This window comes from Gymnodraco acuticeps, unplaced genomic scaffold, assembly GCF_902827175.1.
Source record: "Gymnodraco acuticeps unplaced genomic scaffold, fGymAcu1.1, whole genome shotgun sequence".
NCBI classification, from domain to species: Eukaryota; Metazoa; Chordata; class Actinopteri; order Perciformes; family Bathydraconidae; genus Gymnodraco; species Gymnodraco acuticeps.
The window spans coordinates 389,713-416,644 of record NW_022992317.1 but is presented as its reverse complement, the minus strand read 5'-3'; the positions used below and the strand labels follow the sequence as shown (position 1 = coordinate 416,644).

At 39.2% G+C, this 26,932-nt stretch overlaps 1 protein-coding gene across 1 annotated transcript in view; it reads left to right on the top strand.

Annotated features, from left to right (window-relative positions):
- Nucleotides 1-7,117: 7,117 nt before the first annotated feature.
- The window catches only part of cftr (CF transmembrane conductance regulator), a 62,419-nt gene continuing 42,604 nt past the window's right edge, over nucleotides 7,118-26,932 (top strand). Inside the window, exons 1-7 of the mRNA XM_034208417.1 lie at nucleotides 7,118-7,439; nucleotides 8,875-8,985; nucleotides 13,633-13,750; nucleotides 17,956-18,171; nucleotides 20,722-20,811; nucleotides 25,321-25,484; nucleotides 26,332-26,457. Of these exons, the coding sequence (XP_034064308.1) occupies nucleotides 7,387-7,439; nucleotides 8,875-8,985; nucleotides 13,633-13,750; nucleotides 17,956-18,171; nucleotides 20,722-20,811; nucleotides 25,321-25,484; nucleotides 26,332-26,457 (878 nt within the window). The 5' untranslated portion in view covers nucleotides 7,118-7,386. The remainder of the gene's footprint in view (nucleotides 7,440-8,874; nucleotides 8,986-13,632; nucleotides 13,751-17,955; nucleotides 18,172-20,721; nucleotides 20,812-25,320; nucleotides 25,485-26,331; nucleotides 26,458-26,932) is intronic.

Here is a 26,932-nt window from a genome sequence, read left to right as displayed (position 1 = left end):
AAAAAAGATAATGTCTAAAGAACTCAGTATATGGGCACACTGACAACAAAGTTAATAAAATATTATTTTTTAACAAAAGTTGGGCATGTTAGGAGAGTACTTGCCATCGTCCAACAGCTGTTTGACAGTCCCAACGTCTCCTTTACTGATGGATTGTTTCAACAGCGACACATTATCTTGTGCATGTGGCACAACAGCATCCTGATCCTGAGACAAAAGGGAAGGATTAGGATGGATTTACACTTTTGTTTACATATATATATTTCCTGCCATTATGTGTGGATGGCATTGACAAGTGTCCATATAGGTCAGGGGTCGGCAACAGGCGGGCCGCGGTCCGGGTCCGGACCCAGACGGACCCGGACCTATAATCAATACATTTAGGGCAGTGTTTCTCAAACTTAACCAATAAAAAAACACTTGCGGACCACCTAACTCGACAAATATCCAAAGACACGTCGTTTTTTACAAATCGCCTGAAAATGGTACAAACAAGTGGCCACATGTGTGATGAAGGTGTTTATCTGGGCTATATCATGCAATCGAAAGTGAAACTTAACCTCGCTCCATTGCGGAGATATTCCCGCGAGAGTGCGGGAAACTTAAATTGATTTATTTATTTCAAATGTGAAATGTTACCAATATACTCACGGACCACTAGGGGGCGCTCACGGACCACCAGTGGTCCGCGGACCACACTTTGAGAAGCACTGAAGGGGATTTCAATGTTGACGGGGTGATTCTATTTTAACCGCCGCCGACAGGGGGCGAAAGAGACGAGTGAGCGATACAGGGAGAGAAACACAGAAGAAGAGATGAGAGCGCGGCAGAGAGAAGCGGAGAGGAAAGTGAGTGAAGAGAATAATTAGCGATACAGGGAGAGAAGCGGAGAGGAAAGTGAGTGAAGAGAATAATTAGCGATACAGGGAGAGAAGCGGAGAGGAAAGTGAACAGGCGTGTTGGCGGCAGACAGGGAGAGACAAATAATTACACATAGCGCTCTCCAAGAAGAGGAACGTGGACAGTGAGAACAGAGCTTTTAACCCTGAGTGGACTCCTTCATGTTCATCCTGCCCACTGGGAGCACAGAGCCAGTGTGTCTCGTTTGTTCAGAGACCGTGGCGCTCATTAAAAGTGACAACACGCCACTATGAGACAAAACACAAAGTGTTTGACCAAACATTCCCTCTCAAGTCAGAACTGAGGTCACAAAACATAAGCAGTCTCAGAGCCCAATATGATCAGTCGACCAGGATCAAAATGAAAACTAATTATCGTTCCAGGCTAACCGAGGCTAACCAATGAGCTAACCGAGGCTAACCAATGAGCTAACCGAGGCTAACCAATGAGCTAACCGAGGCTAACCAATGAGCTAACCGAGGCTAACCAATGAGCACCTGCATGTGTGTATGAGAATGGCCCTGACACCATTTCAGCCCAGATCTAAACTCCTGGCAGGACAAGCTCCAGCTCAATTCTCGCACTGAATACACAAAAGTGAGTGAGGGACTGCAATATAAGAGGGAAAGAAAGAGAAACTTTAAAACTGTTCAGTTGTCATGATGTGTAAAGACTGATATTGTTCTATAATCGTCTGAAACTGTTAAGTCATGATGTGAAACGGTTAACAAAGAAAAAGGAACTCAAGCTGCTGCTACACTTTATTTGATTTATCTCAAATTAAGCACTTTTAAGATGCACATATTTAAAAGCTATTTTATTTATGTTCTCTATTTTATTTGTAAATGCAGCCCGAGAGGAACATTACACACATCCACAGTATTTACTGTATATCTGTAGAGTTCAATGTTAATTGCCAATACATATTGTTGTTTTTTTAAATTGTACTTTCTTTATTTGATTGGCAGTCAGTTGTTGATTACATGCAGACGTTGATAAAGCTACAGCTACTTCAATATATATCACACTAATTCATAAAGCAACTTAGACATTTTGATGTTCCGGACCTTTGCATGGGGAGATTTTCTCTAACTGGACCTCGTTGAATTTTAGTTGAATACCCCTGATATAGGTGAACAAAGTACTTGACCTTGCAAGTACTAAGAGATATATTGGATAACTATCGTACACTTCCAAGTTATATACTAAACATGTATACATGGTGTTAGGGTAGGTAGTTTTAATGACTTTGTATACTGCAGCGTAGCTTGTGAATTTACTCCAGGTGGAACTAAAGACTGATGTAAGTGTTGATTATATTTCACATTATTAATCCAAAACTGTAACTAAAGGTGTTACATACTTGTAGTTGAGTAGAAGTACAAAGTAGCATGACATTGATACACTCAAGTAAAGTACAAGTCTCTTAAAAGTGTACTTAAATCTACTCGGTTACTTTACACCACTGGTAATGATTGCTAGAAGCTAAGACCATGAAGGAAAATGAGCGGCAGTGCTATTTCAACACAAAAGTCTACCCTTCTCCCAATTTTCACAATACATTTACGAATATATATCTAACATCCTGACTATAACGAGTTTGTGCCAGCCTATATGTTATCTTTTGTTTCTATTTTACCGGCTATAAAACAGCGAGTTTGCATCGTCAAAAGAAGCCAATGATAGCTCAACACCTGTTAGCTACTAGCTAGTGAGCTAACGTAGCTTCTGTTCGTTTCTAGTAGCAAACACGCGTTTTCAGAAAAGATGAGAAAGGTTTTATAACATCACCTTAATTTGAGGGGACTTTTTATCCAAACAAAACCCGATATCCCAATCGTCGTTGCTACCTTCGCTTTCATCTCCAGCCGGGAAGGAGTTTGCAGTTATGATGTCCATAGTTAATTGTTAGCAGCTAAGTGGCTAACGCAACGATTACACTGCGCAGGTGAAGGTTTTTGTTTTTTTCCAACTTTATTGAGCAATTTTTCCAATACATCAGAAAAAGGAAGAGGTGGGAACTAACTGAGTACATTTACTCTACTGTACAATTCAAAGGTAAATCGTGTACTTTTACTCCACTACATTTGATAACACTTTAATGATCAATCATTATAAAACATATCATATTATTCTGAAATGAAACAATCTGCACAATGACTACATTTTGAATGCAGGACTTTTACTGTAACAGAGTATTCCTACACTTTGGTACTTCTACTTTTACTCAAGTAGAAGAGCTGAGTACTTCTACTTTTACTCAAGTACAAGAGCTGAGTCCTTCTACTTTTACTCAAGTACAAGAGCTGAGTCCTTCTACTTTTACTCAAGTACAAGACCTGAGTACTTCTACTTTTACTCAAGTACAATATCTGATTACTTCTACTTTTACTCAAGTACAAGATCTGAGTATTTCTACTTTTACTCAAGTACAAGATCTGAGTACTTCTACTTTTACTCAAGTACAAGTTCTGAGTACTTCTACTTTTACTCAAGTACAATATCTGAGTACTTCCACTTTTACTCAAGTGCAATATCAGAGTACTTCTACTTTTACTCAAGTACAAGAGCTGAGTCCTTCTACTTTTACTCAAGTACAAGATCTGAGCGCTTATTTTTACTCAAGTACAAGATCTGAGTACTTCTATTTTACTGAAGTACAAGATCTGAGTACTTCTACTTTTACTCAAGTACAAGATCTGAGTACTTCTATTTTACTCAAGTACAAGATCTGAGTACTTCTACTTTTACTCAAGTACAAGTTCTGAGTACTTCTACTTTTACTCAAGTACAAGATCTGAGCACTTACTTTTACTCAAGTACAATATCTGAGTACTTCCACTTTTACTCAAGTACAATATCTGAGTACTTCTACTTTTACTCAAGTACAAGTTCTGAGTACTTCTACTTTTACTCAAGTACAAGATCTGAGCGCTTACTTTTACTCAAGTACAAGACCTGAGTACTTCTACTTTTACTCAAGTACAAGATCTGAGCGCTTACTTTTACTCAAGTACAAGATCTGAGCACTTCTACTTTTACTCAAGTACAAGATCTGAGCACTTCTACTTTTACTCAAGTACAAGATCTGAGTACTTCTATTTTACTCAAGTACAAGATCTGAGTACTTCTACTTTTACTCAAGTACAAGTTCTGAGTACTTCTACTTTTACTCAAGTACAAGATCTGAGCACTTCTACTTTTACTCAAGTACAAGTTCTGAGTACTTCTACTTTTACTCAAGTACAAGATCTGAGTACTTCTACTTTTACTCAAGTACAAGATCTGAGTAGGCCTACTTCTACTTTTACTCAAGTACAATATCTGAGTACTTCTCCCACCTCTGATAGACGCATTTGGTCTTTAGCTGTGAATGCTTCTATGCTATCTTATGCTAGTTTGATGCTGTTTCAACTCATGATTAATGTTAACGCTTTTGTTTTTGTGTCCAAAGGCTACTCTGGATAAGTGGATATGGCAGGTGAGTGCTCTTTCTAGTGTACATCTCACATCAATACAATCAATTAAATATATTTCACTTGTTGATTGGATTCCTCATTTTTAATACATAACATATTGAGGTTGGGTTTCATCTAAAAAATATTTTAAATGTCAGAATGTAATGTCATACGTCCATTGAAGTTTCTCAAGGTGATGTATATAAATATATATTTGTCTGTCCAATTACCAAATGCTATTCAGTTTCATAACAGAAAAATGCATCAAACCCCAATATTTAAGGAGCTGAAAATATGATTTTCTTCTGACAATGTTGCTTGTAAAATATATTTTTAAAAGAGTTTAGGTAAAACACTTACAGGCAGGATGTGCAGGTCCTTTTTAAATACATTAAACTTGGCATGCTGTATTTAAAAAGCAAGCTTCGAATGTCAATAATGAATCAAATGTCCCAGGATTGGTTCCTACCAAGGCTCAAAATAGATGGTTGGGTTCGGACTGTCATTATTTATAACGATGTATGCATAACTTGCTTCTGAAACTTCTGAAATGCCATGCTTTGGGATGAAATGTTATCTTGCTGCAAGGGACAGTAATTGTCCAGCAGAGGTCAGTCTTTCCTCTAAGTCAGAGACACGTTACCTTATGTCCTTCAGCAGTAATGGGTATACGTTTTGCAACATTTTAAGAAGCACCCCGCAGTTTAACTTCAATAACCTTTTTAAGAAGCAGGAAAAAATAGATATTGCAATTCTTTAATTCCAACTCGTCTCATTAGTAATGGGGTAACTGTCCCTTTTCATTTGTTTATTCTGTATAATCCAATGTGTTTTTTAGGCAATTTGTCCTGCATATTTTAATATTTTGATTCATGTTTGCACTATATTGTGTATCCCCCCTTGGTCTTTCTTGAACATACAGACTAGTCTTGGCATTTGTGTGTGTTTTCATATGACACTGTTGGAGGTATAATGCAACTTGCAGGTCACGTCTCCACGTCAAAGCTAAAACGAAAGCTGCTCTCTTAACCACTATTTCCCTTTATTACTAAAAACGCATGGAGCTCATCTCCCATAATATCATAATTATTCATCAAGCAAAACCCTGATTTGGATTTATTCTTTTCCTGACAGTATTTGTCTTTTTGTATCTTGGGCACATAGTTTGGGAGGTAATGAATACTGAGGAAATATAGCACAAAAACCTAACCTGCTGCTACGTCAAAAAACGTTGGATCAATATGAGCTAAATATTAAATTCCCCCAAAAGATGAACCCGACCGATGTGTCACTGTTAGTCACTCCAGCTGAAGTGCTGACACTGAAGATAACACTCCGTTTTGGTGATATTGTGAAGTCTCACCACATCTTCACGTGTTATCTCTGTTCCCTGAAGGAATGTCTGGAGGTTTTGATCCTCCCTCTCCTGAAACTGTGCGTAACCTGAAACTGATAAAAAATAGTTTTAGATATCCTGGAACTGTTTCTTCTTTTTTGTGAATGATAGTGAAGCATAACAAAGCCACAACTAAAAAGTAGAGCAGCTTCTGGCAACTTTCAACTATCGCTTTCATAGTTATCCTATCAGTTATAGTAACATACTGTAAGTAGCTAAAGGAGACTTCCCTCATGCTGTATGAGCATACGTGTCCATGGAAATCAGACCACTTCATGTCTCTATTTACAAATAATGCCCTTACTAACTTTCTATTTGTTTGGGACTATTGGTAGTCTGTGTTTGCAATACTTCAGGCGTTTTTTAAAGCAATTGTCTCCTTTATTGACCTTCTCCAAGTGTTGAAAATGATTTTACAAGTAAGGGTGATTTAAAAACTGTAGTGGATACATGAAGAGGTTGTAATCTAAGATAAGCAATTTAGGCAAGACATATTTATTATATAGCACAATTCAAACACTTAGTTTTAAGCAGCTTTACATATACTCTCATTAAATCAATCCACAGCATCATATAAGTATTTTTATTTTATTTTGTATTTCTTTGAACAGGTGAGGACTGAAATCATACAGTACAATCAGTTTAGAATAATCAAATAATAAGTATAACCGTACTAAGTATAATTAATAGTACGGTCACAATGGATATGAAAGAGGTCAGACAAAAAAAAGACATTTTATTCATTTATTTAAAATGTTGTATTTAGGGTCAAATAGTATTTATATAGCAGTTTTCTCGGTAACAGTTTTAGTGACCCAAACATATCAAACAAACCAACATGCAATATATAAGAAAAATATGCACAAATATAAATAATACATAAATACATTACAAAATTATGATAATAGTAAGTAATTAAAACAGCAGACATGGGATGTTTTCTGTGTTCCCAATATGTATCCCCCTACTCCTTTTGAAGTTGGAGAATAAAGAGCTATTCATAACTTTTTGATGATTAAAAACACTTAATAAAAACCAACATAACTCACAAGACTGAATAAAATCTATTAAAAGTCAAACTAAACGTACCTGTTAAGGCATCAAAGTCACACCCAAATCTACACTACATTTCCTCTGAACATGCACGCGCATATTCCCCACTGACCTCACACGATGACTGTTCATCCTGCCTGGATCAATATCTGTGAGCTGAAGTGGCCTCGTTTGGATCAGCTGGCTTCACCTCTCCACTTGTTGCCACAATAAGCGACCTGATGCTCGTCAGCGTGGACATTGACGTGCACGTTTTTTGGCGAGCTCATAAATAAAGGATGGCCTGTCCTCTCACTGTCAGTCTGAAGGAGAGGCAGCAGAGGGGAGGTGGCACCATTGGAGACGCTCACAGGACAGATAGATATATATATATACCAGGGTTTTTTCTCTCGGAGGGGAGGAAGATATCTAAACCGTGACATCATATTTACCAGGGTTTTTTCTCTCGGAGGGGAGGAAGATATCTAAACCGTGACATCATATTTACCGGAGGCACACAAGTGGAAGATAACACAGGCGCAAATGTGACTTGAGGAACAGACTCAGGTGCAAAGAAAGCAAACTGGCGGCGCACTTAATATGCAGAAGTCACCAGTGGAAGATGCAAACTTCCTCTCCAAATATTTCTTCTGGTAAGTCATGTTTTCTTCTACATCCTTTGATTATCTCTGGACGGCAAGGTGCAGCTGCTCATTTGGTGACTTGCACATTTATATCTTGAGTAATTAACGACTAAATCACTTGCTACATATCTGTATTTGGTCATTGAGTTTTAAGCGTTTTTGGCGGTGTTTTGAGATATGTGTTGCCAGTTTTGCATGGGCTCAGGTACAAATATGATTCTGTTTTCTGATTGACAAGTTTGTTTATGATGTATTTGCGTCGTAATTTGCTTCCAAAGAAGAGTAAATCAATACAAAAGTGCACTGGGAAGTAGATTGTTAGCTTATAAAATGCGCATTTTGCAGATTAGCCTGTGCGCAAAAAGTACGTTTTGCTCGGTTTAAGTGTGTTCTAGAAAACGCTGTCAGGTGGGAGTAGGCGCACCGAGGGTTTGCTAAATCATCAATATCTGACAGCATTGAATCAAAAAGTATTAAAACGCTAATAGCATTACAAATGTGACCTTATAAGCAAACATTAACGACAAGTTTAAAGGACGTTTTGATGAAAATGACGTGTTTTTGCTTTATCTAAGTTTTCTATGGTTCAATCATGTGATGTTAGAATATCCTTCCTCTTAAATTACAACACACACTGATTTCAGTTTAAGCTGCACTGAGCTCTAATGAAAGGTCACCAAAGAAAGAAGCAGACTCCAAAAGTCAGATGATGTAATCTCCTTTATGTCACCAGCCTTTCTTTAAATGGTTCAGCCACAGAGACTAGCAAACATCTGACCTGATGTCCGCTCTCTGTCATTATTCTTACTGTGAAACCTCGGGGATTACTTCTGTTACACTAGAGCTCCCAGACACTCAACAACAGTGGCTTTCATGCCACAGGGTTATCCTCCAACCACAAACAAACAAATACATCTGATACAAGTAATACTGAATCACTTAAAAAGGTATTGTATGTGTGTTAAATGTACTTTATGTACAAATAAATGGTGGAAGAAGTATTATGGTTCTTAAAAAAGTCCATTAAACGTAAAAGTTATGACTCTAAAATGTTATTTAAGTAGAAGTACATAAGTATTACTTGCAAAAAGTAGTAGTAGTGGAGTAAAAATGTACATTATTTCCTTTTTTTTATTACATGTATTAGAGTAGAAGTATATGTCACATACAATGGAAATACTCAAGTTAAGTGCAAATATGTGAAAATAGTACTTAAATACAATACTTAAGTAATATTTATTTGCTATATTCCACCACTGGTACACTGAGTCTTACAGCAGCTGATAGTAAGTCAATGCATTCCTATGTTCACTTACCAAAGAGTCCGTTTTTTTGTACATAGGAGTTTATTTATTAGCATATTGTCAAAGTGCACATACACATATGTTGCTATAGATGTCCTACCTTCAATCAGTTGATACACAACCCTCTGGTGTTCCTGCAGGTGGACGTCACCGCTGCTCAGAAAAGGCTTCACGAAGAAGTTGGAGCTGACAGATGTGTACAAGGCTCCTTCGTTTGATCTGGCAGACAACCTCTCCGAGAGACTCGAAAGGTTTGTGCACTTTTAAGACTTGTTTTTGAATGTTTACATCGCAGCTGATTGGAAATTGTAGTCCGTCTTGTTCTAAGGCTTCAGGTATAAGTCTAGTTAATGGTTTAATAAAGCTAAGACGTCTTGTTTTCGATAAGCTATCAAGAAAGTTTCCGTCAGTATAAAGAAAGAACATTGACTGCAACTTTAGAAAGAAAACAGGCTGTCATTTACTGTTTAAGTGGGAATACTGTATTAGATAACAGGTCCATCTGGATGTTAGCATCTCATGGTTTCCTGATAAAGTACTAATAGGATTTGTCCAATTGATTTAGGAGAACATAAGTTCTGTGTCAAAGTTATCCCATTTAAGATATAAAAGGTATAAACACCACTTTTATGAACTTTGAACTCAAGAACGGTCACGTAAGCTAAGCTAAAGGTGGCTAATGATTGCCATGATGCCGTCTCATTTATTCATTTGCTGGTAATCAATGTTTGTAAGACACAAAGAGTGAGGTATTGACTCCCGATTTTATGTTGTAGAACAAAACCCATTCAATAACTCATTGACTAAGAGCGAAAGCAACCCAGAAGTGCTAAAATGCTGACTCATTTCCAGGTTTTAGGACTCATTCCTGCGCTACTGTATGGCTATGTGGACTCTGACAGGACCATGATACTGCTGATAGTTGGAGATAATGTTTGAAGTCAAGAGTTTGCTCAAAATGCAGTTAGAAACAGGACATTTTCTCTTAAAGTTACTAAGATGATCACCATAAATAACCCATATTTACATTTATGCGTCCATTTCATTGTTTGTTTTGGCACTTTTCAAATTGACTGCTAGCTTAACACAAACAATGTCCTGCACAAGTCATACATCTTAAAGCATTCATAGTAATCATCAGATTTGGGCGTCAGAACCTCAGAGGTCTAAAGGCTTCTTTGGGAAAAAGCAATTTTGCACCAATGACTAGTAATCGCTCAAAATGGCAGAAAATAGGACCAAATGCAAAACAGCAACAAGTCAGTTTATTCTGTAGAGCCCTCTCACATCAGACATGTTGACATGTTATAGCAGGAAAGCACAGGGGTAAATAATAACATCAACAAGGGCTCGGCTCCATTTAAGAAGCCATGACTGCAGAGAAGCATGCATATTATCAAGGCACTCCTACTGTATATGAAAGTAGCCATCATTACTGTTATTATTTACACATGCTTTTCCTGCTATGATACATTAAAGTTACTGCTTTGAAAATATGTCTCATGCTACCAATCAATCGTATCTCAACATATAGTGAAAAACTCGCATTTCAATTAAGTCATTTCAAGCCCATTTTCAAGAGCTGGACGAAAGGCAGTGAATGCTGGACCCTGAAGCCAACCCTGCAAAAGTCTCTAGACGGATGCTACACCAGAATGTTGCGAGCAGTACTTAACATCAGCAAGAGTGTGCATGTAACCAACAACATCCTGTACGAGGGAATACCAAGGGTGAGCGAGAAAATTGCAGCCAGGAGAATGAGACTAGCTGGACATTGCCAAAGGCATCAAGAGCTGCCAGCCGGCAAATTGGTGCTGTGGGAACCAACACACGGGCATCGGTCACGAGGACGTCCCGCACAAACATACGTGGACGTACTCAAGAACGACGCAGGAGCACAAAGTACCAATGAACTGGCCAGATGTATGGAGAACCGGGATGACTGGAAGCAACGATGGAGGGTCTGAGGACGACCTCGAGAGGACGAAAGAAATAGTGAAAGAAATGGCAGAAGTGCTCTAGATATGTAACTTTTTACTGTATCAACTACAACCATATTTATATATACAGATGCATGACCACCTTACATGAGTTTAAATCCTTATGTTCGATGATTTTGCAGAGAAAAGTTAAACCTAGCAGCGTGCTACCATGATGTTTTCATACGTGACCTTTGCATGTGTTTACAGTAGCCATCCTTCCCTCTGTGGGCTGGCATTTAAAAGGGGGTAGACATAAACCAAACCTGTGTGTGCCAAACAAACACCCCGGCAGCCAATGATGGACAAGGTTAACTCTTCTCTCACTTTCGATTCGTTTTTGATCTCCCTGGGTTCATCTTACTCTCTTATTTCCTGTCTCATACCACTCTTAATCTTTTCTCTCACTACCTGTTTCCTCAAATTAAATGAACCTTGGATTTGCTTGAATTTCTTACATCTGGCATGTTAACGAATTAGCCAACGTTCACTCTTCATGAATTCTTTTACTCTTCAAAGTAGTTATTAAACATCTTGAAATAAAACATACATTTAGTGGTTTAAAATTATATTTGTAAAGCCTTGTCATGGCCAAGTCGTCATGACATAACTTCAAGTGCCTACTTGAATGGATCTATTAAACACAAGCTTGATTTAGCTATTGTATTCCCTTTTTCTGTCTCTCTCTTTACATCAAATGGCACATTTTAAAAGATTTGTTCCATCATGTTGTTGCTTTCTACTATTGACCCCCCTCTCTTCATCTTATCTTTTACTGGTCTAAAAAATCTCTGAGCAAATGACAATATCTTTGAGTTATTGCATCTTTTTCACAGACATTGACAATAAGCGAATGACACATGGGTAACTGAGTCAGCGATCCATGCATAACCTACAAAATTGTACCTAAATATAGGCTACAAAACAAGGAACAAAACCAAAACAAGTGGTACACCACTGATACATTTGTATTTCTTTAATGAAAAAAGGAAATTGAAATACTCATGCGTCTCCTTTTCTTTTATTTCACTTTGCCTAACAACGGCAGCCTCGCCTCTCGGTTACCGGGGCTCTGCGTCACGATGAATGGTGCCAACAAGCCGGTTAATGTAAATGGATGTTAAAAAGCCGACCTTTACAGAGGGCCCGGTGCCCGCCGGGTGATGAATGAGAGGCGGTGGGTGATTTCGCTTTCACTATTCCGATCAGGCAAACAGTGAAGGCTTCTGGGAATGTGAACTTTAGCTTCCATTAAAACATGCTGTGTACCGTCAGCCCTCCATCAGACTCGGTTCAGCTCAGTCCAGCCTTTTGTTATGGCTTAAACGTTTCAAGAGCAGCCACTTCCAACATACGGGGCTGTGATTTCAACGCACAAATAATCCATTTTTCAAGATGAATACATTTATTTTGCACTGCAGCATACATCTCGCCTTCTCAGTGTGTCTGGTGTGTTGCATCCCACCCCCGTATGTTGGAAATTGCTGCTCTAGAAACTTTTAAGCCACTACACATCAGTTGAACTGGTTTTGCTTCCCTCGTCTAAAACCAACCCCTTCCCCATAAACAGACATAATATAGCAGATAGGAGACCAAGGGGTGTCAACAAATATATTCGGGGGCGTAAACAACTAAGGTGAGTAGATACATATTCAACACATAATATCTGTAGGCCATGTATACTAATAAGACAAGTTAAACAATTAAAATAAAAACTCATATAATAACCTCCGTTAAATGGCTCCTACAATTTCATCGCACCAAAAAAATTGGTATTGTGCAAATCAAGAGCTAGAAAGAAATTGAAGTTAAGAAAATGTTACCCTAGTGTAAATTAAAATGTTAGAATTGAAATAAATGTAGGAATTTATGTTGAGTACAATAGGCCGTGAAAGGCTACATTGCCATAGTCTGAGATTGCTAATGAAACCATTTACAAAATCTAGTTACGAGTATGTAAAAAAACTATTAAAAACATTGAGATGTACTAAAAAAGTGTCCTTGCTAATACACCTAACCCCAAATTGCTCCCGATAGCATGTCCAACGATGCGTGAATGTTGGTTTCCCCTTTCATGGCAGCCTTTGCCTCTGTATGACAGGGTGTGAAAGCGTTAATGCTGACTTATACGTGTGAAGAAGCGCATTAAGAGTTGATAAAACGGGAAAAGCTTTGCGTTTTGTCATCGATTCTCCAGCCAAAGTTAGATGGACAGCTGGTTTGTTGGGAAATTAGTACATGTACATGTTTTATTTATATGTGTTTGTTTCCAAATGACTCTCCAATTGATAGCCAAAGAAGTTCTAACAATGTAAGAATATATAAATAAATGCATTAGCTGAAGAGTTAGTGATCCTCAAATGGAAAGTCGGTGTTTCGATCCTCAACCTATGCATTCAACATGTCCAATTGTGTGTTTGGGGTAAGGTGAACCAGCTGGTTTGTTGGTAAAGTAGTATATTAACATATTTTATTTATATGCCAACTGTGTGTGAATGTGTTTCCAAATGGCTTTCCCATTGAAGGCTTAATAATCCCAACAACTCAATCATAGATGAATAATTTAAAGACAATTTCTTCCCCAGTAGCTCTACTCATCTCATTGTACCTGTATAATGACAATAAAGGATTCTATCTATCTATCTATCTATCTATCTATCTATCTATCTATCTATCTATCTATCTATCTATCTATCTATCTATCTATCTATCTATCTATCTATCTATCTATCTATCTATCTATAACTGCACTACTACTAGCTTCTTGTTTTGTGACTGAATCTCCAGCCAAAGCCAAGACAGGACAGCTGGTTTGTTGCCAGAGTCGTAGTAAGGACAAACAGAAGAGCCGAACTCTGCTGGCGTTGGTCTGGTGGAAGTGTTAATCTCTCTTAACTGTGTTGTGACTCCTGTCTGCAGAGAATGGGACAGAGAGGTGGCTTCAGTTTCAGCCAAGAACAAGCCCAGGCTGATGAGAGCGCTGGCACGATGCTTCATCGGACCCTTCGCCTTCTTCGGCGTCCTCCTCTACCTCGGGGTGAGTCTCTGGAGAAACCCATCTGATACACTTTGTGACAGAATGTCTTTCTGGGTGTTTTATTTTGTATATTATTTCGGGGTGCCAGAAAGGTGTCTTTACGGACATTTCTGATATATTCAGTTACACAGAATACATTGAATGACCATTAGCACTAGCATGAGCATTGGCTATTCTTCCTGGGGTCCTCACACACACAAAACATGTTCAAACAAAACGAAACAGCTCATCATTTCATGCAATGTACAGTGCTGTATGAAATGAAAACTAAAATGGTTATCCAATTATCGCCAAACAAAAGTAAATACAAATAAGTGTACATAATAATATATGCATACATAGCCACAGGCACAGTTCAAATGTTATAATACTTAAATATTATTTTAGCAACCTTTTGAAATGTACTTGAGAATGTTCCTGAATGATATGGACGGGTGAAGAGTTCCAGCGGACCATGGCTCTGTAACTGACTGTTTTCTGTCTCATATTTGATTTAGATTTGGGTAATACAAACCTTCCTTCTATTGTATGTCGTGTTTGATAGTTATGTTGAGCATACTGCGCTATAAACCTTTGTGATAATATATGTGGTGAGTGAGTCACTGTAACAAAATGTAACAAAATATAAGTAGACCTCTGTCTGACACTTAACCATTTCAGTGTCTCCAGCAGTTCAGTTACTCTGGTTCTGTGGGAGCACTGCAGTGCACATTGTGCTGCCTTATTTTGTGCTACTTGTAGTTTGTTTAAAGGTCAGCTATCACGCTATTTGTAGGCAATAGCATAGGTCTCAGATATATAAAAAACATGTCTATGAAGTGTTTTGCTCCAAATACCAAACAGATAATTCTAGCCATGCCTCATATCCCTCTATTTCACTTCCTGTTTCAAAAGTGCTGATTTGGGTATAAAGCTTTAAAGAGGAGGGGTCTGAGCTCATGCGGGACCCGGCAGCTACTGTCTAAACTAAATGCTGCCGTGATGAAACGCCATATCATGGATTATCAAGGATTCTCTCTGAAACAGTTTGGAGCTCAAAGGCTTTCTCTCTTGCCGGTTATACCACAAGGTGAGTTCCTTTTTACTTCCTGCTTCTTCACACACATGCTCTCCAGTACAGGTTAGCTCTGAGTGTTAGCGATGCTAATGTAAACACCGACCATATTACGTCCAAAACAGTCGGGCATTGTTTCTGATAGCAACGTTTCTGATTGGGCCGTGGGTCCACATTTCAGATATTACGTCATATCGGACGCAAATCTGGATCAGCTCCGTTGTTCCCCGTTTTTAGAGATTTGGGTACGGAGGAAAAGAGAGAGGGTTTTATTTCCTGACGCTGCGTGAGTTCCCCGACACACCGGGACACATAGTTATGTATACAAGACTTCAAAAAGTGCATTTTGCATGATAGGTCCCCTTTAAATCTTTTTCTGCAGCACTAGACCATATATCCAAACAATAATCAAGCTGCGACAGAACCAAAGCATCCAGAACTTGTCTACTGACATCTATTGGCAAATGTTTTAGAACTCAAACATGATTATTGTAATCACTTAGAACAGGTCAATGGATTTAAGAAGACACACACACACTCTTTGAATGAACAGATAAAAAGGGTTAGGGTTAGTCAAGAAATTCCACTACAGGTTTTCTTTTGTCCAACACTTGAGGTAAAGTAGGTTAAGCACTTTATAGGTAAGTGTTTGAGTAGAGCTAATGTTTTTATTTTATAATAAATACTGGCATTTATACCAAATTCCAACTTTGTAATTTAGTAATGTAATCGTATCATAAAATTGCAGTTGCTCATTTTTAGAATGGAACAAAAAATGTGTGTGTGTGTGTGTGTGTGTGTGTGTGTGTGTGTGTGTGTGTGTGTGGTGTGTGTGTGTGTGTGTGTGTGTGTGTGTGTGTGTGTGTTGTGTGTGTGTGTGTGTGTGTGTGTGTGTGTGTGTGTGTGTGTGTGTGTGTGTGTGTGTGTGTGTGTGTGTGTGTGTGTGTGTGTGTGTGTGTGTGTGTGTGTGTGTGTGTGTGTGTGTGTGGTGTGTGTGTGTGTGTGTGTGTGTGTGTGTGTGTGTGTGTGTGTGTGTGTGTGTGTGTGTGTGTGTGTGGTGTGTGTGTGTGTGTGTGTGTGTGTGTGTGTGTGTGTGTGTGTGTGTGTGTGTGTGTGTGCCTATAGAGCCACAGTGCCATGATGACGCACACTAATCAGAAGCATGTCTCACCTCTGTGTCGCAGACCCTCTCTCTGTCCGGAGTTAACAGGACGGGGGGGGGCGCACTCAGTGCCTTTGGTTTTGGTGGTTGCCATGACGACGAGAATGCCTGTTAGAGGCTGAGCAGGAAAAAACTGAAACGCTCCGGGGAACTGATTTTAATGTTCTTAATAATGATGCATTTAATATGAGGGCACCTTATATACTACTATATATAATACTAATGTTAGATATTTAGTGTAACCCCAGTTTATGTTATGGTTCAATTGTGACACTGATGTCCTGCTATATTGGGCCTTTTGGTCAGCTGATCCAAATATAGATTAATAGATAGAAGTGGTGCAGCATTGGGTGTTTCAGACTAACTCATGGAGTATATCACAATATGTATTTTAATGCAGAACTGATTCACAATGTAAATAAACATAGGAGTGAAAATATAACCATGCACCTTGGCACAGAAATGCCCAATGATTTATTTTTTTACGCTACGTTCCTTTACCTAAAAGTAGCATTCCTTTTCTAATCATTGTTTATGTGTGACATGTGCTACAACATATCAACATATCATCAGAGAGGCACTGATTTTAAAAAGTGTTCTGCTGATTCCAATATTTTAGATTTGACATACCGATTCTGATTTGTTTTTTTCTTTCTAAAGTGACGGCATCGAAAAACGTGGAAAGTAAATTATTTAAAGGTCCCATGTCATGCTTTTCTGGTTATTACCCGTCCCCTTGTGTGTTATGAAGGTTTTTCTGCATGTAAACGGTCTGCAGAGTCAGAGCCGTTATGTTAAGTTACCATAACGGCTCCGCACACACACACGCACACGCACACGCACACGCACACGCACACGCACACACACACATTCAATCTTTTCTCAGCTGCAGCTCTGCCGATTTCTCCTCCCTGAGACGGCGGGACGCGGTAAGGCTGTGAGTCGGTGTGTGAGCGCACACACACAAACTCCCAGCCAGGCTGCGGGTGTGTGTGTGTGTGTTCGGGCTGGGTTTCGCTGTCTCGCAGACGGCCACTGGGCTCACAGGGAGGGGGGGGCAGGAGCTCCAACAAGCCGTTTAGGACAGAGAGTGAATACACATACTATACAGAGATGCTGTATGAGAAACCAATGTGAGTTTGGAACATTGAGCAATATAAATCTATTCTAGTAGACCTCAACAATGGAATTATGATCAGTAGAAATTGCCATGACATGGGACCTTTAATTACACTTTTTGTTCATTATAAAACAATTACTATTAAATAACTAATCACAGGACCTCAAGCAAATCTCAAAATAAGGAAAGTACTTCAGGTTACTTGACAAAAACTAAATCCAAGAATTGCACTACATCCCACTTTATCATGATTTACTGTCACATAAGAATTCATGCTTTAACTTTTTAACACCACACAGTTACATGTAAACCTCCACACTGACAAATGTTCTGTTTGTGTTGCTGTGACATTACATAGTTTCTGCAATTAGCCACTGTCATTGGTGGATCTTATCGTATTTGCAGGTAGGCTGATGGCATGGATGGATATGGATATTGCACTCGTCCATGTTGTGATTTCGATACAATTTTTAATTGTGCCGCCCTACTAGGAGTTGACTCTTATGCTCCAAGGGCACCAGAAAGCTGACGTAGATATATGTAATGTTAAAGTAGATATTTTTTAAATGAACTTGTATTTGGTATTTTACTTTAACTACTGTGTTTACATAAGTAACATTTTATTTTATTGTTTTGTTGCACATCCTTACTTAAAAATTGTATTTCATTAAAATCAGCTGCAACAAAACATAATTTCCCACGAGACAAACAGTATTCTATTTCTTATATTCTTGTTTATTCTTGTTTGTCTGCATGCATTGGATGTAGGAATTGTACCTTTATGCCTATGGTTACTTCTGAATTGCTGCTGTGAGTTGTTGATGGTAAAGTGTGTACATCTTCTCTCTTTCTCCCGCGCCTCGTTGCAGGAGGCTTCGAAGACGGTGCAGCCTCAACTCCTCGGGCGCATCATAGCCTCCTTCGACCCGTTCCACGCTCCGGAGCGAAGTCAGGGATACTTCCTGGCCCTCGGCCTCTGCCTCCTCTTCACCGCCCGCTTCCTCCTGCTGCAACCCGCCATCTTCGGCCTGCACCACCTGGGCATGCAGATCCGCATCGCACTCTTTAGTCTCATATACAAGAAGGTAAGGGGAAGACGAGGTGTTATTTATGGCATTGGTTGTTAATTTATTCAAGATTCAAGGCTTTTATTGTCATTAGCACAGTAGATATGTCGATGAACAACTTAGGACAAATATAACATATACATTAGTGCAGGAAGAGTCTATATTCAAGTGAATGGAATATAAGATGTTAGATAAATAATTTGCAAGATGTGAATGTTTATGGATGTTCTTTCAAAAGTGCAGGTGTTTAACAGTCTTATCAGGGATGCAAACTTGTCACCTTTCGGCGAAATTCGCCGTTTTGAATCCAAAATAGGTCGTTTGTGTGATTCATGTAGATCTGCAATACAAATATTTGTGGGGTATGGGGGGGGTCTGGGACCCGGAGTAATCTGCGGCCGCGAGCCGTTATGTGCCATCATGACACGCAAGGTGTTCTTTTTTTATATATTATAATGAAGCTCGAGACTTCCTGCCTGTCGGCTCTGCTCATCGATGTATAATAAGGCCCTGCTGCTCCGGTATGAGGGTGTAGCTTCAGCAGCTACATTACCTACGGGTGCGTTCATTAATATTAACTGTGTGGTCCGGAGTCACTGTGTTGGACCGCTGGTGAACAGCTGTTAGAACGGGCCGTTCAGGTGTTCAGAGCAGAGCTCCCTGTCAGAGCGGCAGAGCGTGATGTGCACTGAAAAGTGTTTCTGTCGCAATATTATCGTTGAGCTAGCTAGCTAGCATACATTGTCACTATGTGCTAACGTTAGCTTTCGTTTTCTAATCGTTTTTTTCATAGGCTATAAACGGAGGTGGTATAAGTATAGATCTTGTACTTGAGTAAAAGTAGAATTACTCAGATCTTGTACTAGAGTAAAAGTAGAAGTACTCAGATCTTGTACTTGAGTAAAAGTAGAATTACTCAGATCTTGTACTTGAGTAAAAGTAGAATTACTCAGATCTTGTACTTGAGTAAAAGTAGAAGTACTCAGGTCTTGTAGGCCTACTTGAGTAAAAGTAGAAATACCAGAATGTAGGAACAATTCTGTAATAAAAATGTTCCTCAAATAAAAGTAGAAAAGTATTCTCATCAAAATATAGTGAAAGACAGTAAAAGTAGTCGTTGTGCAGATTGGTCCATTTCAGAATAATATATATGATATGTTTTATAATGATTGATCATGAAAGTGTTCTCAAAGCTGGTAAAGGTGCAGCTAGTTTGAATGACTTTGTATACTGCAGGGTAGCTGGTGGATTTACTCCAGGTGGAACTAAAGTCTGATTCAACACTTGATTAGATTTCACATCATTCATCCACATCTGTGAAGTAACTAAAGGTATTAAATACATGTAGTGGAGGAAAAGTACACCGTTTACCTCTGAACTGTAGTGGAGTACACAGTAGCAAAACATTGAAATACTTAAATAAAGTACAAGTATCTCAAAATTGTACCCAAGTAGTACTTGAGTTTATGAACTTAGTTACTTTACACCAGTGGCAATACAGATAGAAAGACTACGCCTTGCACAGAGGCATGAAAATACATTTTCAAAATGCTCAACAGCCAGAATTATAAACTGACTGCTCCACAATTAAAATAAATGCTTTTATATATTTCTATTAGATGTGACTCTTTGGCATTTCTGTTATTATTACCTGCTGCTTTAGTTGTTCTGACTGCTAAAATCCTGTTATTCCTCATTTTAAAGCCGATATTCCGTGGGGTCGGGGGGCTCGGATGTTTGTCACCTTTTTCATACCTGATGAGTTTGCATCCCTGCTTATGTTCTGTGGGATGAAACTGTCTCTGAGTCTGGTGGTTTTAGACCTGATACTGAGCAGTTTGTGGCTGGGGTGATGGGGGTATGTGTTTTAAAAACCTAAAATGATCTTCACAAGTTGAGACAATTTCCCCCCCCCCCCCCCACCTTATCACCTGAATCTCCTCCTAGAGCACCATTGAGTTCTTTGTAACCAAATCTCTCTCGGAGGGGCGTGGGGAGGGGCTCCTTACTTTCATCTAAAGTAACAGACAGAGAATCAGCACTTTGGAAACAGGGCTGAAACAGAGGGGATTATGGGATGCTGCAATGATCTGTTTGGTGTTTCAGCCAATCAGAGACATGCTCTGTATATATCTGAGCCCTGTGATATATTGATGAAAAACAGTATGATAGGGGCCTTTAATGTATTTCTATAAGTCTTATTCTATATCTTGAGACTATATAAAGTCCAATATTTGCCTCTGAAATGTTGTGGAGTGTTACTGTAATCCTTTTCTCTGATCCCACATGAATCAGACGCTCGCTACATAAAATATCTCCTGTAACAACCAGTTCCTGGAACAGCTGAGCTGATAAGATAGTTAAACATTGTGCATGAGCTTTTGTCTGCTTTTATCTTTGTTATTGTTTTTAATATCTGACACTCAGATATGCCCAATGCTTCCTCTATGTTCAGCGTGCATGACTAAACATTCCCAGAAAGCTCTCTGGTGTCCCCGGCTTCCCCTCAGACATTTCACTTTCTACCCTTTGTGCTTCATATTGACTCCTGACCTTTGACCCTTTCAGACCCTGAAGCTGTCGAGCCGGGTGTTGGATAAGATCAGCACGGGTGATCTGGTCAGTCTGATGTCGGCTCACCTCAACAAGCTCGATGAGGTGAGAAAACACGAATATTTAGTTAGATTTGATGTTAACTCGAGCCGCCCTGTTATGCTTTTAGGGGTTTCCCTTTCCTGTAGTGGGTTCTATAGGTTTCTGTGCATGTAAATGGTCTGCAAAGGCTATAATGATGGTGTTCTCTCCAGGGGGAGTTTCTCTCACACACACTTAAAGCATAATATGTCCTCTTTAATGTCAATTTGAATGCTTTAAATCCATATGTAAGGTACTTGTCAAAAAGTGTTTGGTTGGGTTGCAAGTAATGCATATTTCACTGTGTGTTAAAGAATCTTTAATCACAACTAAAACCTTTTTAATGAACACATTTAAAGGTGGGGTAAGTTTGAGAAACCGGCTCGAGATACACTTCCATGGAATGCTCTTAACATCCCGATAGCAATGAATATCTGAAGTGCTTTGACAAAAAATCCATACAAATATTTCATCTGTGGAAGCCGAAGCTGTAAAAAGCACGACCAATCATCTGAGCCGGCTAAAGTAACTGGATGGCCTACCTGCCTGTCAGCCTTCCATCTGGGCACAAACTTATCTCGTGCCCTCATTGGTCATGTGCGCGTTCGTGTGTGTTGGAGGAGGGGCTCTGTGAGGAAGTGGCAGATTTGTTCCGGCTGTGTATTTTCAAATTCTAGCGCACTCGAGCTGGTTTCTCCAAAATGACCTACCCCACCTTTAAGAAGATTGAAGCGTGACATGTGAATACATTATAAACTCTAGGCTACGACTAATGGTGAAGTGGAGCTAACAAAATAAAAGAACCCTCAAAACCACTAAATGTTTTGAAATAGAACAGACACTAATTGCTAAATAAGATTTGAGTGTACTATGAAGTATAGTATGTGACAGAAAGTGCAGCGTTTAAAACAATTGCCAAACTTTTGAAACACATTGTTGAATTAACAGTTTTTATTTGTAAAGAAGACAAGACACTACAAACAACACACAGCCATAAAGTGGGAATCAAATATGAAACAGTGACATTAATAATAGAAAATCAGATGCTGATGTTACAATGCAAAGTACAGACTATAGTAGAAAAACAGATAAGGGTTAAGCAAGGCTACTTCTTTACCCATGTGGGATGGGGACAACCCTTTCATTTGAGGTAATACAACTTAAAATGGACTTTTCAATGTGAGACAACTAACCAAAAGTCAGGTCCCTTTTTCAGGCCAGAGGATCAGAGCTGTAGTTTTCCACTCTGAAGAAGCCCGGGAAATGTTTTTGTTTGCGACACGATGAGGGAGAATAAGAATGACAGTTCACACCCTCACTCACTTCACTGAATCCATTGTATTACCCAACACACAGCCAAGTGTTCTTCATATTGAGGGGCCATTAGGACAATAGACTAAGAACAATACACACGTGTTTACAAGCACAACACACAGATAGGTGCGTACTCAAAGAAAGTGGTTTCTGGCGCTGTGAACCTGTATTGAAAAACTGATTATGCAAGGTGTGTGTGTGTGTGTGTGTGTGTGTGTGTGTGTGTGTGTGTGTGTGTGTGTGTGTGTGTTGTGTGTGTGTGTGTGTGTGTGTGTGGATTGAACTCAGACTTGCCTTTGGTCTCACTGAGGCGTTGAATGTGGAAACACTCTGCAACTCGCTTTGAGACAATTATCACCCGGGCTTGGATGTGACCACTCTCCCTTTATAATGACTGGTGGGGGTTACTGTGTCTGTCTGTGTGTGTGTGTGTGTGTGTGTGTGTGTGTGTGTGTGTGTGTGTGTGTGTGTGTGTGTGTGTGTGTGTGTGTGTGTGTGTGTGTGTGTGTGTGTGTGTGTGTGTGTGTGTGTGTGTGTGTGTGTGTGTGTGTGTGTGTGTGTGTGTGTGTGTGTGTGTGTGTGTGTGTGTGTGTGTGTGTGTGTGTGTGTGTGTGTGTGTGTGTGGTGTGTAGATGAAGGTGCATCTTAATCTGTGGAAAACCACTTTGCCTGATCGCTGGAAATGTCTTTTCTTTTTCAGTAGGATCAGGTTCATATATTTGTTTGATTTAAAGCAATACCTGCCGAAAACATACAGTATGTTATAAGTGTTGCATATTGTTAGCTTTAAGCTGTGGTGGCCAACAGGTGCAAACACGCTTCAACGGCCCAAAGCACTTCCATTAGGAGAAACACGCTCCAGTTTAAAAAACGATGCAAATATAAAAACATGAATGTGCCAAAACACATGCAGCGTTTTGAAAACATTCACCAACCTGACAAAACATGCAGGTTTACTGAAAGCGCTGCAAGAAGCTACAAACACAACAGAAACCAGGGGACACTAAATGTGTTAAGTTGTTGATGTTGGGGATCTCTGTTGTTGGAAACGTACTTGAAATGCAGTGTTGGGCAAGTTGCTTTAAAAAAGTTAGTTATAGTTACTGCTCTCAAAAAAGTAACTAGTTACTTTATTAGTTACTAAATTATAAAAGTAACTAGTAACAAATTACTTTACTTTAAAAATAATAATAACACAAATACAAGTTTTTGTGTTGTTCTGTGGCACCGTAAGAGAAAAGACAACTCCCCACATGTAGCTGCATATTTAGGTGCTTCAGGAGATTGGCTGTTATTCGATGTGGACAATGCTTTCTGTCTGCACAGTTTACATTTGACCGTCATACTTTTTGCGTCCTTTATCCCCACACATTGAAAATAGTGGTTATATCTCCAAGTTGTAAATGCGCTGCTGCTCTCGCTGATACTTGCATCTGCCATAGTGTGTGCGTGTGTGCTGGTGGTGGGTGTTGCCGTGTATGTGTGTGTGTTAGCAAGTGTTTGTGTGTCTGTGTATTTTCCCCATAAGGCAAGACCCGCCCAACTCTGTCTCTGATTGGCTTACCCTGAAATGTTACCCCGCGTTAACCAATCATCACTCCTCTCTGGTCACTTTCACTTTTCCATGGTGCTGTGAGAGGACATCGTCTATTCTGTCTATTCGCCTGTAAATTACATCCGCAGGGAGATTCGGTTCAGTTGGATCACATAATGTAACGCAGTAACGCACACATTTAAATCACAGTAACTATAACGGCGTTACTGAATGGGGATAGGTAACTAGTAACGTTATTAGTTACCGCAAAAGGTAGTTGCGTTACAATAACGGCTGAAATGTAAATTATATTGGCTTATTTCAACATTGTGATCACATGATTCCTCACATGCAGGGCTATTAGAAAAAGTGTTGAGGAATAGAGAATGACTGAATGCACTACTACTCATTTTAAGTCTACAGTCTAAATCATGAAACCGAAACACAGTAAAGTTCACAGCTGAGTTGTCCTTGAACCTGACCTTTGACCTCTCTGTGGTCAAGAGCAAGAAGACATTTCCTAGCTGTGAAGTGTCAAGTGGTGAAGTTGACGTATTTTTGTACACCGAGCCAGTGATAACATCGCCCTGGCTCCCTCGACAATACTATTGAATCCAATTGATTTTAGAATCGATTAATCTGTTTCAGTAATTATTCTTAAGTATAACAGGAACAAGTCTATGATTTTTGTTTCTTAACTGTAAATGTGTTCTGGTTGCTTCAGCTTTATGACTGGCCTCTATAGGGCTTTTTATAGACCAAAATTATTAGACCAAATAATCAAGAAAATATTCAAGACAATATTCAACAGATTTATCCAAAATGATAATCAGTTGCAGCTGAAATTAACAACACTTTTTTACATTTTAAAGATCAAAATCTGGACGTCAAATGCTTTGTTAGGAACAACACCGCTGTCACATGACTTCAACGTTCCTCCAGCTTCCTACTTTTACGTTTTTCCAGCGCTTACCTTTTCCCGACATGTTGATGTCAGTCTAATTTAGCACTTATTAGCAACCATAAATGCTATGTATTCAGTGGGATATTTACGGTTTCATTTCGTAGAAAAAACATCAACGTTTCCGAGGCTTGTGTTGACCACAGACCTTTATTCAGGAATTTAAAACATTGGTTTCGAGACGAGGCCAAAGAATGCTATCTCATTTCCCGGGTTTTTCGGATTCCTGCAGCATCTTGCTCCTTTTTAATAAAATGCATGTTCCAGTTACCCCATGCACACTCATGGCCTCTCTCTCTGTGTGTGTGTGTGTGTGTGTGTGTGTGTGTGTGTGTGTGTGTGTGTGTGTGTGTGTGTGTGTGTGTGTGTGTGGTGTGTGTGTGTGTGTGTGTGTGTGTGTGTGTGTGTGTGTGTGTGTGTGTGGTGTGTGTGTGTGTGTGTGTGTGTGTGTGGTGTGTGTGTGTGTGTGTGTGTGTGTGTGTGTGTGTGTGTGTGTGTGTGTGTGTGTGTGTGTGTGTGTGTGTGTGTGTGTGTGTGTGTGTGTGTGTGTGTGTGTGTGTGTGTGTGTCCACTGCAGTCAGCATGTCGTTGTGTCCCTGAGACATTTCACCCTAAATTGCTCCTGTGGGGATTGTCCACAGTACTGAATGTATGTAAGTCGCTTTGGATAAAAGCGTCTAACAAGTAACATGTAATGTTGTGTGTGTGTGTGTGTGTGTGTCAGAGCCTGGGTCTGGCCCACTTCGTGTGGATCACCCCCCTGCAGTGCATCCTGTGTGTGGGGCTGCTCTGGGAGCTGATCGAGGTGAACGGCTTCTGTGCGCTGGCCACTCTCACTCTGCTGGGCATCATCCAGGCCTGGCTCTCCCAGAAGATGGGACCGCACCGGTGAGTAAGCACACACACACACACACACACACACACACACACACACACACACACACACACACACACACACACACACACACACACACACACACACACACACACACACACACACACACACACACACACTCATTGTAACATAGATAAATACTTCCTTTAAAACGAACTAATTCCGTTTTTTTATTTCTTATTCAGATACTACCCATAATTATTCAGATTTCATTTATATGTGTGTAAAGTAACTAAGTACATTTACTCAAGTACTGTACTTAAGTAGAGTTTTGAGGTACTTATACTTTATTTGATTTACTTACATTTCCATTTTATTCTACTCCACTATAATTATTTAATACCTTTAGTTTTTGATTAATGATGTGAAATATAATCAACTTTTAAATCAGAGTAACAGAGTATTCCTTCTCTCTGGCACTTCTACTTTCACACACACACACACACACACACACACACACACACACACACACACACACACACACACACACACACACACACACACACACACACACACACACACACACACACACACTTTGTATCTAAGAAGGTGTTACATAAATCCTTATTATTCAATACACCAATGCATACTGTTATATACAAGTTATATTTGACAATGTTACTTATTATGTTAATATAGAGATTTTATTTTATTGTTTTGTTGCACATCCTTACTTTTAAACAAATATTTCTACCCTTTTTTAAAATTGTATTTCATTCAAATCAGCTGCAACAAAACACAATTCCCCACGAGACACAGTATTCTATTTGTGTTGTTGTTTATTGTTGTTTGCCTGCATGCATTGGAGTTTGAGTTGTTGATGTTAAACTGTGTGAACAGGGCGGAGCGAGGCGGACTGATCAGCCGCCGCCTGGCTCTCACCTCGGAGATCGTGGAGAACATCCACTCTGTGAAGGCGTACGGCTGGGAGGAGGTGATGGAGACCATCATCAAGAACATCCGGCAGTAAGACACCAACACCACAACAACAACAACAGTTTCACAAAACAAACATCTTCTACAGCTGTTTTCTCTTCTTTAATAATCAATCAGCAATCAGAGTTGTGATAGTTGCTTCATTTAAGATGAAATATGAGGATAAAATAAAGATATTTTTTTAAATATAAGAATTTAAAGTAAATAACCAATAAAATACATTTATATAAACACCAGAAAAAATAGCAAATTGTCGAATAAAATATAAAAAGAGATTACAAATATTTATATTAACATAAGAATTTAATTAATAACGTCAACATCAAAAATGTAAAAGATAACAAGAAATACAGATTTTCTAAAATATTGTATTAAAGATATAATGAAATAGAGGAACGTTATTTATAAAAACAGGAAATTAAGTCAGATATTTTTTTGCCAAATATTGCACTTAAGTAGGACTTTTTCTCAAAATGTCAAAATTATGACTTTTTCTCAAAATCTC